The sequence below is a fragment of the Gymnogyps californianus genome, chromosome 1 (genome assembly GCF_018139145.2).
Source record: "Gymnogyps californianus isolate 813 chromosome 1, ASM1813914v2, whole genome shotgun sequence".
Classification (NCBI taxonomy): domain Eukaryota; kingdom Metazoa; phylum Chordata; class Aves; order Accipitriformes; family Cathartidae; genus Gymnogyps; species Gymnogyps californianus.
The window spans coordinates 164,224,099-164,243,386 of NC_059471.1; the positions used below are offsets into that span (position 1 = coordinate 164,224,099).

General features: G+C 45.7%; 1 protein-coding gene across 1 annotated transcript in view; it reads left to right on the plus strand.

Moving 5' to 3' along the window:
* GRIN2B (glutamate ionotropic receptor NMDA type subunit 2B) overlaps nt 1-19,288 on the plus strand; it is a 169,583-nt gene that overhangs the window by 35,032 nt on the left and 115,263 nt on the right. The window contains exon 2 of the mRNA XM_050900803.1: nt 15,291-15,889. Within this exon, the coding sequence (XP_050756760.1) occupies nt 15,291-15,889 (599 nt within the window). The remainder of the gene's footprint in view (nt 1-15,290; nt 15,890-19,288) is intronic.

Here is a 19,288-nt window from a genome sequence, read left to right on the forward strand (position 1 = left end):
CAAGGCTAATGTGATTTAATGAATTCATGCTAAACTCACAACTTTAGTTAATTTGGATTAATTTTCCCAATCATTCCTCAGCTGACAACCCTTAAGACATGTAGTAGAAATGGCCAAGAAATCATGAGCACTTCAGTCCTGCTTGTGATTCAGTTCTAAGCTGGCAAGTAGATTTTCTGACTGCAGAAAGCCTGAAGAAACATCTGGCCATGTCTAACATGCCTCTCCCTGGAGAGGTGCTGAGAAGGGTGCGAGCTCCCAGACCCTGTGTCTCAGCTGTCCTCTTGTGTTTCACCTCCCTACCATGGGGGCCAAGTGGAGCGGCCGAACAGCCCGGGCTTATCCTTGTTTGGAAGGAGTATTAGTACTGTCCCACGGGAAGGTGGGCTGCGTGGGACAACCTGTCCCGAAAGGTGGAGTTGGCTTTGGTTGCAAGTGGCATTTGGCAGTAGATCCAGGGGAGCACTGGCTGCTTGGCTGCGTGCTAAGGAGCTACCTGTGTGTAGGAAAAAATATCTTCTTTTAATTCCTTGAACCGCACTCTGTTGATTATCACTGCCAGCTTCCAGGAAAGAAAATGCGCTTCTCTGTAACGCTGTTCTGAGGGGTTTACAGCTCGACTGCGACGGGCGGTGTTATTTCTGGTACTGCTGTTAGTCGGCGCTTCCTTATTTGCCTGTTTCCGGACGGCACATCACGAGCAGGAAATCTGTGAGCCCTCATCTGCCGGGCTTTGGAAGGCACCTAAGGGGTCACCGCTGGCGGGCCCCGGCAGCGGCTGGGAGCGGCAGGAGCCTTCAGCGGTGCAGAGCGCGGCCGCCACCGCCGCGCGGGAAGGGACCCTGCGGCCGCGGCTCTGCACGTTGCCATGGAAACAAAGCTGGATCCTTAATCGGGATGCACGTGTATGTGGACGTGAACCCACCGTCTGCTGTCCTTTTGGCCTCACCTCCTGCTGCCCCAGTCCCAGCACGGTCACGCCCGCCCCGCGCCCAGCGGGTGAGAGGGGAGCCGATGCGGAGGGACCGGTGGGGCTGGGGGGGGGGGGGGTGGTGGTGCAGGAGAAGGGTCCAAAGTGGGCCTGAGAGAAAAGGTTTAAGATGTTCCCTGGGCTCTGGGGAGCGGAGAACAACCTCTGCTGAGGCAGTGGGGGCAAAGGCAGCCCGAGGAGCAGGCAGCAAGGGTAAGTCTCCCATGGCAGCTGTGGTGGGAAGCACCCCAAGATATTGGGGTGCCCAGGTACTGCAGGAAGGGAGTCAGTCTTGAGGAGGTCATAGCTGCATGGCATGGTTTGTAGACCTTTAGGTAGCACCCAGCAGGCTAGCTCCAGGGGTGGTACAATCATGTCATCACAAATTTAGCTCAGGGACTGTACTGAAACCACTCTTCAGCTTCAGGGATCCAAGCTAATACTTCTGCAAGGTGGTGTTGTGCCTTGTGGGCTTACTAGGTTGTCCAAGTTAGCTCTGGCATCTCTGATGTGCGGCTGTGGCATTACACAATCCAGCCATGGTTTTGAGAGGCCTGGAGATGTGAGGAGGCTGTTGTTGGGAAGTTGAAGCAATCATACAATGTGCTTAAAACAAGATTATGCAGATACGGGTGAGCAAAGAGATCTCGTCTATCATATTCCCTCTGCATTGAGTACATTAGCTGAGAAGAAAAATTTGCCAAATGAAAATCTTTTCAGTTGTAATACCTAGCTCCTTCAATACCTGGAGGGGAGCACTTCAAGGAAAACCTAGAAGCTGTAGCAAAAGCTCTTGGCACTTCAAGAGACAGTAATCTCCCTTCTGAGTCCATAAAGACTGCAAGATGCTGTTAAAACTCTGAGGAGGTGCTTTGGTGCAAGCTGTAGGATGGAAGGTGTTGCCCACTTACAGTCCTGAAAAGTCCCCTACCAAGACTAACCAGGAATGGGACCAGTTTAATGTCTACTGTCCACATCCCAGCAGCAGGGATTAAGACCAGCCTGCTTAAAGTCCTCCTGCCACTTCCATCTGAAATGCTGTTCATCTTTAGTTTAGACTGTAAACTGTTGGGCAGCATTGCTGTGTGCTGTTAAAATGTTGCTGTCAGTGTGCCCAGAGGACTGAGGCCTTCCTTCATTGAAGTCCAAGACACACAATTGACCTTGTGTAAGGAAGTAAACTGCCCTGTTTAGAGGAGCCCTGAGAAGAGTTGAGTCCAAGGCCGGGAGGGCCGATATGATTAATCTCTGCTGAAACAGACATGCTGGTGCTTATGGAGTGAAGTGAAAATCTTCTGGGGACCCAACAAGTTGCTTGTTGTATAGCAATGAAATAGGGGAATTATCAATGGGCTGTGCAAAGTCCCCCACAGCAGACAGCTGAAGGGGAACTCATGGCCCTTAGAAAGCGCCCTGTGAAAAAGGGGATTTAGGATCCTCAACCCTTTATGTATAGATGGTGTATGTACATTTTAAAACATGCAAATATGTAAAAAAATTGCATACTTTTCCTTCCTTGGATATCCTAGAGCTACATTATAAAGAGAGATTCCATGGGAAGGAAGGCCAGTGAGGGATATCTGTAAGGGCTGTGTTTTCCCACTGATGAATAGAGAGGTTGTGTCCATAGCCTACTGCTGAATGCACAAGGAGCCTGACCACATTCTCAGTTCCACCTAGAGAGTATGGTGTGACTTAGAAGTTAGTGGGATTAGCCTGATGAGTGAAAGGAGGAAGAGATCTACTGTCAGTCCTTAGAAATTACTGGGTAACATAACAAGAGCAGTTGGACACCAAATGAGCTGTAGAGCACTGGGTTGATATCTCCCACGCAGTGTGCTTCATTCACCAAGCATGCCCACTCTGCAAGGCTGCATGCCTTGAAGAGCACTGATGCCAAGATGATGAACGTACATAGTTCTTAAACTCTGTTTCTTCTACTCTTAGCACAGAGAAGAGGAGAACATCCTCTGAGATAAAAGGTGCACAGCGACTGCTGCAGGCTCCTACGCAGTGCAGACAGATGCGTAGTGTAGGAACGTACACATCCTGGATCCACTGAGATAATGAAAAGGTCGAGCTTCTTGCACTAGCCACCAGACTAAAGGAAAGGTTTTTCAGCTCAGTACTTCTCAGGAGGCAGATATTCAGAGGTTTTTCAGGAAAAGGAGAAAAGGCACTTCTTCCTACTAGCAAAAAAAAGTATCCTGAAGCTAGATGACCAGAGTGATGACTTTGTCTCAGCTTCCAGAATTGCTTAGCTGCACCCTGAAATAAGCCTTTCTGTGGCTATTCCCTTCCCACAAGTATTGCTTCTTCTGACCTGCCTAAAGAAAAGACAGTTTTGTTTTTTTTTTTTTTTTTAACCCAGGTCATCTTGGTGTATATTAATTAGATGACTACTTGCCTCCATGAAAGATGAGTCCTGAAAGACTGTACTTTGTCAGGAAGAATAAAGTCTGTTAAAACCATGTCTCCAATGCTTTCACCCACAATTTGAAGGCATGCAAGCGCTCTTCCTTTGGGCTGTGGCCAGGGCTGTGTAGTGAAGCAGCCTGTGTAATCTTTGGCTTCTCTCTGAGAGCACTAACCAGAGGCTTAATTAGCTCTGAATCCATGTGTGGTGATGTAGACACTAATCTTCCATAAGGCTGGACTGCACCATCACCTCATTTCATAGGGATCGTTGTCAGATGCTAATCCACTTCAGGTGCTGCCAGCCTGAGTTGGAGTGGAACTCGCATATTGGAGATGAGGCAATTTGCCCATCTTGAGCCATCCTGCGTGTGTGTGTGTATATATATATATAGACCTGCATGCACTGAAGAACCTGGAGGCAGCTGTGTACAGGAAGACAAGAAATAATGAGACAGAGTGATACAAAGTGGAAGGGAAAGACAAAGCATCATAGCCAATGGCTCTTCCCTTGCAGGAGGTGCAGTCCTGGACATGGCTTTTTGTTTCCCCTCTCATATTCTTATTTGTTCATCTTTTGTCATGGGCCCTGGCCAGGCAATGTTCGAACTGAATAGCTCGTTTCTCCCCGGCTTGCTGTAGCTCCTGCTGAGGCTTCCATCTACTTCCCACTCCCCCGTCGTGCCGGAGTGTGTGGTTAAGAAAGAGGACAGACAACGGGAGATGCAGGAAAACAAGATGCATCGGCTTTGCCTTTGAGTCAGTCAAAGAGCTATTTCTATACCTTACATGCCTCACCCTGGCTTTTATTCTCTCAGATGCTTTTGTTACTCTTATTATTAACGGCCAGCAGAGGCAAATTCTTTTGCTGCTCCATCAATCCCTTTCTCTGCTGTGCCGATCCTCGACAGAAATCTCAGTGCCTCATGTGCGTGTGTGATCTTGAAAAAGATATGGCAGTTCAGTCCCAGCCTTGGGTTTTGTTTAAAAAAGTACAAAGCCTAATATAGATAGAAAAACTTGAATTCAAGTATAAAAAGAGCATCTTATTTATTATGCTGCTGCTTTTAAGTTATGTCAAGGGCATATTGAATATATAGATGGCACCTTCTATTAATGTGCAGGTAAGTATAGAAAAAACAGTGAATTCAATTATACGTGCTCCGGCACAAAGTTAAGCTGACTAGAAGTGGGCTCGTTGACTTTCATCGGCCAAGCAAAAAGAAGTACAGAACTGAAACTCATAGCACCCTTATTGCAAAGTCAGATGGACTGATTCCCTCTCCCAAATCCTCTTCATCAAACCCTGAGGAGTGTAAACGTTCATGTGCTTAGATCATGGAGAGGGATATAATGGTCCTTACAGCACCAATCACTGTAGCAACCATGAATGTGAATTGTTTCTGGAACTGTGGGGAGATTGCAAGCTCTAGCTCTGAAAGTCTCCTATGGTCCAGTCTTTTACCAAGAAAAACTTCCAATTCATTGGAGTTCAGAAATGGCTTTTCCTTGAATAGGAGGTTTGACACAATTTCTGCCTCAGTCTCACAGCAGCAAGGGGTATGGCAAATGGCTGTTAATCATCAGGGCAAAGAAAAGGAACTAAAGAGCTATGATCCCAATACTAAATAATAGGAAGCAATAATTCAGCAGGTGTGGATTTGGCAGAACATCCTGCAAATGTTTGGATGGGCATGTGTGCGTGCAGGGGACTTCATACATTTGTGAGTGTTTTTGTCTGTAAAGCTGTAGGAAACTTCCTATTGAGTTTCTGAGACTTAATAGATGGGAGCTCAGGAAGAACATTTGAGGAGGGAGCTTCTTTCCTTTCTAATATCTGTGTAAATAACTCGATGTGCTTTATTGGTCTCAAAGTCTCCACAGTGGGGAAGACGAGAATCAATAATCGTTTAAAACTTTGTGAATCGATTAGATGAGCAAGACAGGCATGACAGCAGCTTCCCAACAGAGGCAGTGCTCACTGGTTGATTAGGAAGGAGAGCTGAGTAGAGGGAAGGTAGGTGCTGCCATGCTTTCATCCATCCTGGAGCACGAGAGGTAACTAGCTATGGCCAAAGCCAGCTCTGATGGGGATCAGGCCTTCAAGCATGACAAATGAGGCTGCATATTGAAATCCTTATTGCTTATTCCAGCCAAGGACTCTTGTAACACAGTAATACAGTTGCTTTCCAAAGCAGTGGCTGAATCCAGAGTCCAGGTCCAATGGTTCAGGAATCCACCTCTGGTTCTTCTCCTTAGGCTTAGAGAGTCCCCAACTAGATCTGAAGCGTGAAGGAGTGTCGCCATGGCAGTGCAGGCCAGGATTTGAACTAGTTCACTCTCCTGACATGGCAGCTCTACTGGACCTGAGCTGGAGTTTCCACACAGTGCTAATGCATGGATGCCTTAGGGCCAGCTGATGATTTCTGTGCCTCCCGTTGCCTGGTGCAGACATACACGTTGTGTGCTAATGAGGCAGCTGCTTGCCAGCAGCGTGTCCAAACAAAAGTGGATCAAGGTACTGTTCCTTCATTTTATCCCTTGACTCTTTTATACTATCGTGGCAGCATAAGGAAGGTGGTAAAATCCCTTTTAAAACGCATCGCACAGAGCTGCCTTCTTGCCTGGTGCACAGCGAGGGTTCAACATTGCTCCTGTCCCAGCCCATGCTGTAAAACACAGGTTGGAGTGAGCTGGGGTGAGTCAGGTTTGCGAGAGCTCAGAGCAGGGAGAAGGTGTACTCTGAGCAAGCAGCACCTCCTTTCCAAACTGATAGGATCTGACTTAGAGGGCGCAGTGAAGGGTAGCGTGGATCCTCACGGTCTCAGAAAGCTGTGAGTATGAAATGGCTGAATGCTTACTCCCAGGCTCAGGAGGAGAAAAGGTGGGATCACTGCTTTCTGAATTCTGGGGCTGCCTCACAGCAGGAAGCCAGTGACCTGGGCTAACTGAATAAACCTGTCTGTATTTGTGGGACTGAATCCCCAGGTAAGAGCAGTGTGTGAATGCAGGGAAGCAAAGACAGCAGCACATGCGCTCCACACCTTCTCACACCACAGAGCAAAACAGAGCCAACGAGCACAGAGGCAGTCAGGAACCAGCCCTGGAGAAGGAGGCCTGGGCGGGCAGGATGAGGGGAAATCTTGACTTGACTCCTGCCTGTCCCTAGTTACCTGGCACAAGAGGTCCAGGCGGGTGGTCCATCAGCCCCCCTCTTCCCGAGCATCTCTGCAGTCCCAGCAGGCTGCTAGGGGATGAGTCCCTCTTTGGGGTGAGGGGACTGAGCGATGCCCAGCCCCAGCCTTCGCAGCCCCGACCCCGGCGGGCCGTGCCGTACCCCCTGCAGCGCTGCAGGGAGCGATGCGGGGCCCTCCCTGCTGGCTGCCAGCGCCGGCCGTAAGGAGCTTACGGCCGCGGCTGCATTACGTGTGCGTGGTTGCCAGGGAAACCCCGCTGCTGAACTGGGACCAAAGCGGTGGGGGCCGGACCTTTTTTTCCTCTCTCTCTCTCTTTTTTTTTTTTTTGTACTCAGGGCGTCAGTTATGACCCTCTTAGAGAAGAGGCAGCCAGGTATGGGGCAGTGGGAAATTGGGGTCTGTCTGATCTAGTCAGATCTCAGCTCTTGGTTTTGTCCCCTTGCTAGAGAGCTCTTCCATTTTAAGTAGTTTTGGGTTTTTTTTTAAATTTTTTTTCATCTGAGTAAGAGCATTGTCTATTTACTGCTGGGCAGAATGGATGAGGCTGAAGCCTTTTACTGCTCCTTGCCTTAGGCAAAGTGGAGGGCACATCTACACAGGCTTTGCCTTCAGCTGCTCGCTCACTTGCACTCTGAGGCAAGCCAGCTCTGATCCAAAGGGTATGTAAGCTACGCACATAGTGTTGAAAATGATCTAAACTGGTTAATAAGGCCAGCCTCTAAGAAAAGATGAACTCCTGGCACAATATTACCCAAAAGTGACTACTTTGCTTCAGCTGTGGTCCAGGCAGCTCAGAGCATGGGCACAGACAACTTCACTCTGTCCATAAACGCTGAGCAGACCTTGGCATCATCAGGACTGCAGGTGCCATGTGTTAGGACACAGAGCAACTAACAGCCTTGCCCGCAGAAGGTTAATGCTTAAATAAGCAATGCAGAATTTGAGAGAAAGGGGGTATCACTACTTCATGAGACAGAAGGGGAATGGAGGCCCTCACAGACACACTCTGACCTGTCCACAGCTGGGCCACAGTGAGAGGAGATCTTCAGCTCCTGAGAGGCTCAGAGGGCATTGGATGCAATGCTGAACTTCTAGGGCTTATCTAAATAGACTCTGTGAACCTTTGGAGGTTCAGCTCATAATAAGGTTTGCTCAAAATAAGAGACCAAAGGCATACTTGATGAAATGGAAGAGCAGTTAATTTAGAAATGATAAAAAGAAATAGCATTTCACCCTGGATAGTTGATTTGAGAAATTTATTCAATGACATCTTGCCAAATACTGTGACTGGACTTTTTAAAGAGTGCTGGATAGTTTTATGGCTGCTATTGATTAATATGGCTATACCAATGACATCCCATTCAGCTTACAGTCAAAATTCAATCCTTAGTCTGGAAGGTAAGACAGCCAGAAAAGAAGCCCCAGGCAAACACCATGATGTAATTGGATGGATGAGTAATGGAGCAGTCTGATTTTAACTGTTTTGGGCTGGCAATGTCAGGATATTAAGCCATCCTAGTGGGCTTGTCTGAGCTGGGACAGGGGAGCTAGGCCTGGGCTGTCCAGATTGCCAGCATGGTATAACATGGCACCTGGTGGGCGGAATCTACCCAGAGTGACCAGTGGTTTAATCCATCCATGTAAGCTCATCAAACAAGGAAACACACACATACGGAGGTGAAAATGGAAATGCAACAAGCCTGGTGTGAAAACTGTTTATCCTGGCAGCTTGCTAACTGCCATTTCTCCTCTGTGGAAAAGTGCTGGCATCCATATGTGATGCTTTGAGAAGCTGGTATGGCATATCATCATATACTAGCCTGCTTTGACCAGTGATTGTGTATAAAATTCACAAATGGTGCACCCTCTCCTTAGCCAAACAACTTTTGTTTTTTTTCTCTGAATTGTATATGTCAGACAATGACCCTGGTGTGTTTGACTCTTTCATCTTTTTTGTTAACTGCATGTGGTATGGAGTGAAACAATCCCAAGATCAAGATTACAAAATCTAGGGTATCTTGTGTTTCCTCTGTTGCAAAATGCTTAGAACGAATAATTTCTGTACACCCTTAAGTGGAAAGTGGAAATCGCTCAGCTTTTTTCAGCCCTTGAGTCATCTTTAATCAGAGACCTTTTTATTGCAGCTCTCAGGAATTCCTTGGTGCTGGAGCACTTACACCGTTGCCCCTGGGCTAAGGCTCTGCAGCAGATCTGTTTCCACTGCTACAGAGGGATTAATGTCCAAGCCATGACTGGGATCTGTGTATATGATGATACTTCTGTGTATAGTTAATGTCATTATACATGTGAATCTTGGTACATTTGTTACCATTTACCAGGGTAACAAAATTGAGTTACACTGGCAACTCTAGATTCCTTATTGCAATTATTCTCAGTAGTCACCAGGGATCGTGGCTTCCAGAGAAGACCTAGAGAGTCAACAACCATTCTCCTAATTGTCACAGACCTCCTTTCTTGGCCACTTGTATGCCCTGCCTAGCAGGGACCAGAAGGACAGCAACACACTCTGCTGTAGGAGAGGGCTTTTATAGCCCTCCACTAATTTATCACAGTATATCCTGCCTGCCTTTCCATCAGTGGGGACACTGAACTGGGCCTCTCCCTTTCACTCATCCACCAATTTCTGTAATCACTTCTCTGTAACCATCATCTCTGAGCTATGTATCCTTCTGTCAAATAAGGCCAGTGTGTTCAGTAGTTATTATGAGAACAAGGGAGGGAACTGATAAATGATACGGTTATGTAAACCACGTTTCTGCACCTAACGAATTTTAACTTCTCACTGACGGCACGTTCCCAGGGCAGCTCTGAGGATTTTCACTAAGAATGATCCACTCATCAGTGAATCAGAGCACTGGGAAAGGATTGCAGGAGGTCATCTGCTCCATCTGCTGTGCAAGCCAAAATCAGTAATAACCCGGGGAACCTGTTCCAGTAAGACAGGAAAGTTTTGAAATCCTACTAAATAGCATCAACTAGGCAGACAGTCATTAAGAAATGACACAGTCCAACGTGCTCTAACATTACTTTGAGTATGTTTTGCTGCGAATATGTGTATTTGTGGAAATGTGAGCATGTATGTGTGTGAGAGACGCAGAGATGCTGTTCTAGACTCCAGTCCCACCACAGGGACATTGTGCGAGGGCTGTAGTGTCACCATGTTCTCATAGTCCCTGCTGCAAGCACTCAAAGAAAGGACTCACACACAGGATGATGCAGCATGTAATATTAAAAACAGAGTTTTATTGTATTGAGTCGTTGAAAACTAAATAAAAAAATTAAATGTGGGGAGAAAAAACAAACAGGCAGAAGATCCTGACTGCAGGCTAGCCTGAGGCAGTGATGCATTTGTGGTAAGAATAAACAGGAGTAAATGAACACTTAAGCAACAAAGATCCTGATTTCCTGTCAGATCTGTTATAACAAACGGGACTCAGAAATATAGAAAATTTAATTATAAGACTTTGAATTGTTGCGGCATTTTCCATCACAAACAATAAAACTCCCAGTGAATCAGGTATCCCACCAGGACTGTGACAAATAGGTACACAGTAGTGTCTCAATTTTGAAGAAAAGAAATACATAGGTAGGGAAATTAAGCTCTATGTTTTCCCAGAAGTTACTTGGTGCTTGCTCACTCCTTTTTGCCTCCACAAAATGTGTGGTAGGCAGGGCCAAAGTCTAAACAAGAGGAAGCCCGATGTGATTTGTCTGTAAGTCATAGAGGAATTTTGCAAATCAAGACTGTACTAAAGACACACGAACAGCTTTTCTTCTAAATTAGGAAAATGAGAAGAGGGCTTTGGAAAGTCATAGTGGCCTGAGTTGTTAGGATCTTATAGGATCCCCTTTGCAAACTGGACAGGAAGGGAAGGGCAGACCCCAGTTGTTAAATTATGGCTGCACAGGAAGCTTAATGCAGCAGCAAATAGAGGTAGATACACTGATGTTCCCAAAAGCCTAATAAAAAGGGTCTAGTCCCAGAGCAGCACAAATTGTATTTATCCTACACCTGTGTGGAGATAGCAGCCTAGGGCATTTTGCAAAAACATAGTTTATTTCTCCAAATCCAAGAAGCAAACACATGCTCTTGACTTGCTCCTCACTCAAATTCCTTGTGCATAACCTGGCCCTTGTGGGGTCTGGCACTTGGACTGGAGCTAAAGGAACTTGACACCAGTAGCAAAAATCTGTTCAGGGCCCAGCAACGGTAGGATGGCGCACAGAACCAGACTGCATTCAGATATGTTGCACGGAGGAAACGTAGCATGCTGATCTCCTCATTCCCCAAGTCAGCAGTTACACTATGGCTCAGTGGAAGGCTCTCTAGTTCTTCAAGATGACTGGCCCACTGCAACCATTTTTGGGGATCCTGCATTCCTCTGCTTTAGGGATGTTCTTGAGTCTGCCCCATGCCGAGAAGCAGTTTTGCTCTGGATAGTAAATGTTGTTTGCAAGGTAGTAATTGCTTTTGCTTGCCTGGGGAATCCAGAGAGGCTGTTAGGAAGGAACTTGTGAGAAAAGCACCCTGGGGACCTCTCCTGCCACATCTGAGGTAAATGGTTCATTAAACGGCAATGATTGGTTTCAACTGGTGCAGCTGCAGGAGGGCTCCTCAAGGAGTCACCTGCAGCCTTGCCAAGGGCCTGCATCTTGGGTGTGGGGGGGTCAGACCTGGTCTTTGTGCAATATCTGCATGGGCCTGCCCTTGAGGGACAGCAGGTACTGGGCAACTTAGAACTGATGGCAAGAACACTTGGTCGCTCTCTAAACCTTGTGCCACTTCCACAAATCCCCTTCTATCCACCTAGGAACTCACCAGCCACCAGTCTCCAAGGGGAGGCTTCACAGTGAATGCTTTTGCACCTTCACCATGTGCAATCCAGCCTCCTTATCTGAGGGGTTAAACGTGCAGGAGGGGGAGGCAATACTTGTCCCAGCAGTGGTAAACTCAGAGCAGATTTTCTGTGGGAAGCCATCTGTCAGCTGGGGAGTGGTGCTGTGTCAATTGATTGGCTCCACCTCCAGCTCAGCTCTGCAAACTACAGATCCCTGACCTTGCAGGGTGACAGTGGGCGAGTACTAGGATCTCTGGAGGTATTGAGATCCTGTAATGGAGCCTCTACTCTTTTAGACTGGGTGAGGGACACCATACAGCATCTTGCGGTCTCTTGCAGCAGTTAGCTATGGGGAGCCTGGGCTTGCAGGTGAAAGAGCTGCAGGAGAAAGACAAGCTTTTTCTTGTAGCCAGGGGATTGTATTTCATGTGGATCATGTGCAACGTAAGGGACTTCTGCTTTGAACTCAAGCTATCCCAAACTTAAATCTGTCTCCCAGTGGCAATGTTGAACCATGTTTTGGCTGTTCCAAGGTGAAAAAGGGAGGTGGAGAGTGTGAAATTACTGCAGGAGAAAAATAGGAGCTTGTAATGTTCTGTAAAAACCTTTAATGTCCGGAGGGGTAAAATATTCCTTTTTGGTTTTAGACTGTAATAAAATAATAATGATTCTATGGGGTATATATGTGTAAAAATGGTAAAACCCTCTTAGATCTACCTCTAATTTAAAAGCTTTCACTGTAACACCACAGTGAGGTCAAATTCCTGCTCTGTCTGATAGCCCTGTGGTTCTCTGTCAGTTCAACTCCTCCTCTTTCTCACTGACTTACCGTTAGGTGTGTTCAAGAATAAGGAGAGGAAGGAGATTGTGGCTCTCAGGTATTTTTCTTAGTTTGCTTTTTGTCCCCCAAAAGGCACTCACTGACATTCCCATCCAGCTCTATCAGCAATTCTCCTGATTTATTACGAGAGGGACACTTTCTTCTACACTGTTGTCTGTCCTTCTTCCTCTCTTTTCTGAGTGCTGAGTTGGTTAGGGAATGGAGAACATTTGGCTAGCCCAAGTATTGAGGTGATCAAGTGCCAAGAGACATCTTGGCAAGCCAAAAGCTGGACTGGCTTGTACCTCCTTAATGCTCTCGTTTTGAATAGAAGTTGCCTCTTCATGCTGCTTCTATAATAAAAATGCAAGTGGTTGCTCAAGAGCAATTATTACATCCACAGCCAAGTGGTCTGTGCTGTTTGATTTAAGGAGGGGTGCTTACATTTCTCGGTGGAGAGGAATTGTTTAGCTGGGTTGCGATAAAGTTATCTATTTGGTGTATTGATTTTTGATGTTCTGATACATTCTGGTTAGTGAGGAGCCCTGAATTTTCTCCTCGAACCTTTGGGGCTGAATTCCCTTCAACAGTTGGGCTGTGCACTTGTGTGGAACAAACTTTCAGTGGGCACTTTAGATGGAGCATCTGACCCTGTTTAAAATCACGGGGAGGGCAGTACCTCCTGCACCTCGCTATCATGCCTACTAACTCCTGTGTGTGTGTTTGTATGCAGCCTTGAAATACTAGTGGATTTACCATCTCCCATCCCCTATTTGTCACTGAGGAAGGCAGACAGTATTTTTTCAGACAAGACTTCAAGACGCTGTGTGTCAAATGTTCCCTTAATTCAGTAGCTAGGTCCTTCAGATCTTAGACTCTCTGCTAGAAACTGTGGCAATCTGCAGTCAATTCAGAGGTTCTTGAAGTCTTACAGTAAATTCAACAAAAGCTTTTCTATACTTATGTAAAAATAAATGCTAGTCATCAGTGTAGCTATCTTGCCTTTTCATGTTATGGTAAGGCTGAGTCTTCACACTCTAGCATTCAGTTTGGTACAAGTAGCTTTCAAAGGCACAGTGAAATGAAGGGTATTGGAGATGCTTGTTCAGGCTTTCTTCAAACTCTGGCAGATGCCGTGACAATAGTGTAATCTTTCCTCTGGCTTTCCCGATTTTTTCCATAAGCTTCAAAGATAAAAAGTATCTTTTTATTGGAAGAGTAAGTTCTTTTCTTGAGCACAGTTCTGGGTGAAGGGGGTGAATTCCAGTGATAGAAAGTATGAGCTGTTTGCCACAGATTGAGATACTCCTGTGCTGCTCCTGTTTTTTTGACTTTTCTCCAATTTGTTGCCACTTTCTTTTCCTTTTTGTGTATATTTATTTTTCCAGTGAGCAAAGAGCAGCCCTAAGAGTACTTTCACAAGTGGGTGGTGAGCTGTGTGGAGGAAGTGAACAGAGTTTAATTACCAAACCTCATAGGAGAGGCATGGGGATCTGTGAGCAAGGACTCTTTCCTATAGGATGTGATCCATAGGGAGTTCAGGAAAGAGAAACAAACAGCTTAAGGCTGGGTGCAGGATCAGAGCTTTTTTTCTGGAGTTGCTGAGCTATGGCATATTTTGCCAATAGAGAAAATAGCTATAGGTAATCAAAACCATGACTAAAGAAGGGACGGATGGATGGATGGATGGATGGATGGATGATTAACCGGCATCCCTGCTGAAAAACAGCTTTACCTGCCAGGCTGTGGGAGAGTAAATTTGGTAGAGAGCTGTTCTAAATGTGAATATCTTGAGATAATGTCTTGAGGCATTTGCACAATGAGTTTTCCCAGGTCTAAAACTCCTGACTACCTCCTTTTGGATCTCTGGTTCAGCTCTTCTAGCTTATTGAGAGAAGGCGGGGCTGCTATCTTATTCCTAAAAGTGATGATTGGATTTGGAGAACTTTCTTATTGTAACGGGGATCTCTGCAGAGAGATATAATTTAATTTTGCCTTTTTTTTGTTTGTTTGTTTGTTTGTTTGTGATCCAATCCTACTCTACAGAAGTCGGTGGGAGTTTGCAGTCGATTTTAAAAGATAGAAGATCAATCCATAAAAGAGCATATTGGGAAATGCTTTTTCCATTCCTTTCCATCATGAATTGGGCAAAAGCAGGGATTTGGATTTTACTAGATCTGTCACAAATTGAAAGCCTGATATCTTGCGAAATCCCAGGATGAAAAAGGCTGGCATTATGCCATTGGAGAGCTGAGATCTGTACAGAACTCCCTTGGAGTTTTGGAGGTTATAAAATGGTACAAGTTCTGATTCTTGCAAAGATGATCTTGGTATGGTAGAAGCATGTGCAAGCAATACCAAGAGAAATATTGAGCTGACATTTCTCTAAAACATGGTATAAACAAAACCCATGATAGTTTAGAATTTTATTTTTCCATTTTAGGATGTTTTATGATATTCTGAGACTGAGCCTTCACAGTTGTAGCACTCTCTGCTACTGCTTGCTTTGAGAGGAGTTTGCCTACTCTAGTTGTACTTCAGTCTGGATACTCAAACTAGATTGACTGTCCCAAACTAAATCAAAATCAAAGCTGCTGTGTATCCTGTTTATACTACATATAAGGTTATGATAATTCCTGGATTATCATAACTCTTAATTTCTGCAGCCATGGAATATTTTGTACATACTCTCTTTTTCTGGCCTCACTTGTGTACCACTTGTTCCCTGTCTGTTAGAATCATGCCTAACATTTGAAACCTTTAAGTAATTTTGGCAACCTGCCTTTAAAAATAAAGTAAGGACAGCTGGTCATAAAAAGGCTTTTACTTCCTTCCCACTTGCTTCACTTAAATTTTAAATTTTTAAAAGTTAAAAATCCTTAAGCTCTGGCCAAGACATGAAGTGTAAGATTCTGACTGCCTGCATCCCCCTCTGTGCTCAATGAGTTAACTAGGAATGCTGTTTATTTCTTTTGACCTATTCTTGTTTTCTTTTTCTCTCTCTTCCTCTCTTTGACTTCCTATTCTAGGATGAGTCATCCATGTTCTTCCAGTTTGGCCCATCAATAGAACAGCAAGCCTCTGTCATGCTCAACATCATGGAAGAATATGACTGGTACATCTTCTCCATTGTCACTACTTACTTCCCTGGTTACCAGGACTTTGTGAACAAGATCCGCAGTACCATTGAGCACAGCTTTGTGGGTTGGGAACTGGAGGAGGTCCTCCTGTTGGACATGTCCCTGGACGATGGGGACTCAAAGATCCAAAACCAGCTCAAGAAGCTCCAAAGCCCTGTTATCCTCCTCTACTGCACAAAGGAAGAGGCCACCTACATTTTTGAGGTGGCCAACTCTGTGGGTCTGACAGGCTATGGTTACACGTGGATCGTGCCCAGCCTGGTGGCAGGGGATACAGACACAGTGCCATCCGAGTTCCCCACCGGGCTCATCTCTGTCTCATATGATGAATGGGACTACGGTCTTCCTGCCAGAGTGAGGGATGGAATAGCCATAATCACCACGGCTGCTTCTGATATGCTGTCTGAACACAGCTTCATCCCTGAGCCCAAAAGCAGCTGTTACAACACCCAGGAGAAAAGGATTTACCAGTCCAACATGCTCAACAGGTAAGGGAAGGGGCTGGGCTAGCCTTACAAAAGAGGGGTCACAGAGGACCTCTGAGACCAGAATAATTCTGCTAGGGCATGTGACACTTTGGGGCAGTCGGTGATGTTGGCCAGAACCTGGGCAAGGGGAGGTGTGCTGATGGTGGGACCCATGTTGCTGTGCATCGTGAGTGCCAGTACTGTCACCCCCTTAGAAAGCCTCCATACAACACAGGGGGCAAGCCAGCATGAGGAAAAGGAACAATGAAGGCATAGTGCAAAAATTTGGGTGTGCCCCTCAATGCACAAAATTTTGCTTTTATCACAGCTGAACTTCTTGGAGTGTCTTTGCATGAATGGGTCTGTAACTCTCAGGTGGGTTCTTGCTGCAAGCAGTGGGGATTTTTCTATTGAAATCTAGAAGGCTCCAGGTTGTGTTCCAGGCACCAGCAGTATATGAATGGGTGTCCTTTAAAGGTGATGGTTGTTTAACCCACCTGGAATAGTTTCATGGCACCTGTTGTCTGAGGACCATATGTCCTTCTGCTGTCCATTAGCCCTGAGTTACAGGAGAGAAGGAAGTGCAGAGAGATCTGGAGAACTAGAGCTGCAAAAAGAGTCAACAACTCTGCTCAGCTCCTGCTTTATAGTGGAAGCCTTTAAAGCCCTTGGGTGTCTTAAGGATCCAGTTTACCTCAAAGAGAAGGACTTGTGCTATCACCCTGCTCATTGGCACCTTGTTGGCCATTGTCTGCTGAGTGTTTTGGGTCCCATTCTCTCTTGTGTACATTATGCAGAGAGCCTAGGCATCTCCATCAGAACGGCAAGTTTTTCTAGGTGGAAAAGGGCATTTAAAAATAGGGAAAAGCTATTTGAATAAGCATCTTCTTTGATCCAGATTCAGATTTCCTGAAGAAACAGTGCTAAGATGCCTGTTTAAGGTCATAGAGGAAGCCTGTGGTGGAACAACCTCTAGAACAGCACTCTGATTACTAGATCTTCCCTTATGTCCCAGCTGGAGTTTTAGTGTGTCGCTAAGCAACCCAGATAATTAGACATGGGAAGAGCTGGGGGAGGTGGTATCTGCAATTATCCAGATGCCCCCTGACCTGCTCAGCTGTCATTCTCCAATGTTTTACATATAAAATCCTTGGGCAGGTTGGTCCCTTTGTGGTAGGACAAGGGGAATCCAGGCAGTAGCCATCAGGAGAGGTGGCCACACAGAGCTCAGCATCTTTGTTCATTTGTCATGATAAATCATGGAACAGTGTAAATGTGATGGATTGGTTTTCGTGCTGTGACCACTCACTGTCAACTGTACTAGGCAGATAGAGACTGGTGGACAAGAAAGCAGATTTTGCTTTGCCTGAAAGTTGGGGACTGAAAGAAAAGTCTATTCTTTGACCCATTATATTATCCATAATGCTATCTGCTATTTGTTCTTTGTCTCTATGATCCATTGGCATATTACCAGGTCTTATTGCCTTTACTTCCTCTTCCCCATACTGGCTTTTTGCTGTCTGCAAGCCTTGGAACCACCAAAGGTGCCCAATGCTTTTATCAGTTTCCTTCCCAGATAGGCTAAGGGATAAGGGGTTTTCTGCTGCTCTTTTGAGTCATCCCTGGAATGATTAAGCAGAGAAAATATATTTATTATATACAAAGTTATCAGAAGTAGCATCAAGGCAGGCTGTTGTTCTGCCTTTCTAAATTAATAGGGATTTTTGGGGGGAGGTGTATTGTGTCTTTTCAGCAGTTATCTAGAAGACAAAACATTGTCCCCTGCTATGTGATGCAGTGTTCTGCAGAGACCTTCTGCTAATTAGTTCTGTTGACGCTGTATTAGCCTATGCATAACATCATACCCATATAGCTTCACTGCTTCGAGGACCCAACATAAACTCTCTGCATAGCGCTGCTTTGCATTGTATAGAAGTCGCCAGCTCAGAGACTCTTGAGTCTCGGATATGACAGTACTGTTGTGCAGCGTAGATATGCCCTGAAGCCTGGGCACTCCACATGAAAGCAGTTCTTGTCACTTTTGAAGACATTAGCTTTCTTCTTACCTACATGGCCCAAATCATGCTGTTCCTTCTCCCTTGCATGCTTTGTGTACAGCATTCACAGGAATGACTGCAGATACATGTAGACATAGCCAGCTTACTTTGGGTACTGGCATCAGTCTCACTGAGAAGCAGAGTCAATTAGTCCATGCCAAGCTCCATTCTGCCACTGCCTAGATTGCTGCAGGCACCTGGGCTAGCTCAGAAATAATTACACTGTGTTGTAGTTGCTTCTGTGACCACAGTGCAAATATTCACTTTGCCTTGCACAGCGCTGGCCTGTGCTCTGCCAGTCTGGGGTTCTGACCCCCCTAAATGTTTCCACCCTGTCTGTACTTCTGAGTGAGGGTGGTTAAAAAGTGTGACGTCAGTGAGTTGGGTGCTTGGTTTCCTGTTTAAGTGAAATTACTTTCGGGCACCTTTTCATGTATAAAAGCTAGTGGTGTCTGAAATAAGCCATTGCTTTTACAAATCCAAAGGTTCAATAGAAATCTGATAGCTTCAAGCTCAGCCTCCCAGCCTGGAGTCTGGACAGGAGGAAAGGTAGAGGAGAGGGAGAAGAAGTGGAAAGAAGCAGACATGAAGATATAAGTTCACCTCACTGAACCAAAACCCACAGAGATTAATGGCTGTAATCTGTGTTCACACCTTCAAGTCCCGTTGAACTTGCTGGAATTTACTATGTGCTAAGCTTTAAACCTCTCCTGATATACTTTGTCTACCTGAGGTCTTTAAATCTCTCCTGAAATGCTTTGTCTATCTGCGGTGTTACAGTTTCTGCAGACCTGGCTGCTTCATACCTTCCCTAACCCCTTCCACCCACTAAGATCCCACAGCACTTGTGCATTGTGCACAGCAGACAGCAGCAATACCTGCGTGTCTGGGACATGGTCTGGCTCTCTTTGGACTGGACTGAAGGTTCTGGAAAACTAATTTTAGTCCTGCCCTGGACCTGGCAATACTATATTCAGCCATCTGCAACTTACAGTTCCCCCTCCGCATGCCTACACAGAATAGAGAAATGTATGTATGTGGGCTTGATGTCTGGGGAGAATGCAAAGTGTATGTGACCTCACATAATACATCACCATGTAGCTGGTGTTTCAGAAGCTCTTGAAGCTAATCCAAAGTGGTCCAATTTGCTTCAAATCCATAGCTGGGAGGCAGCGCGATAAAGGAATTTTCCCATTTTATTCTGCGGAGAGTGACACATCCAACCAAAAAAATGTGTAATTTAGTTCAGCTGGGGCACATTATACACTAAGACTGTGAATTAGTCATTTCCCAAGATCTGCCTTTGAACTCTGACCATTTCTTACTTTTTTTTTCTTTCTGAAAGTGCAGTAGTTCTGAATGC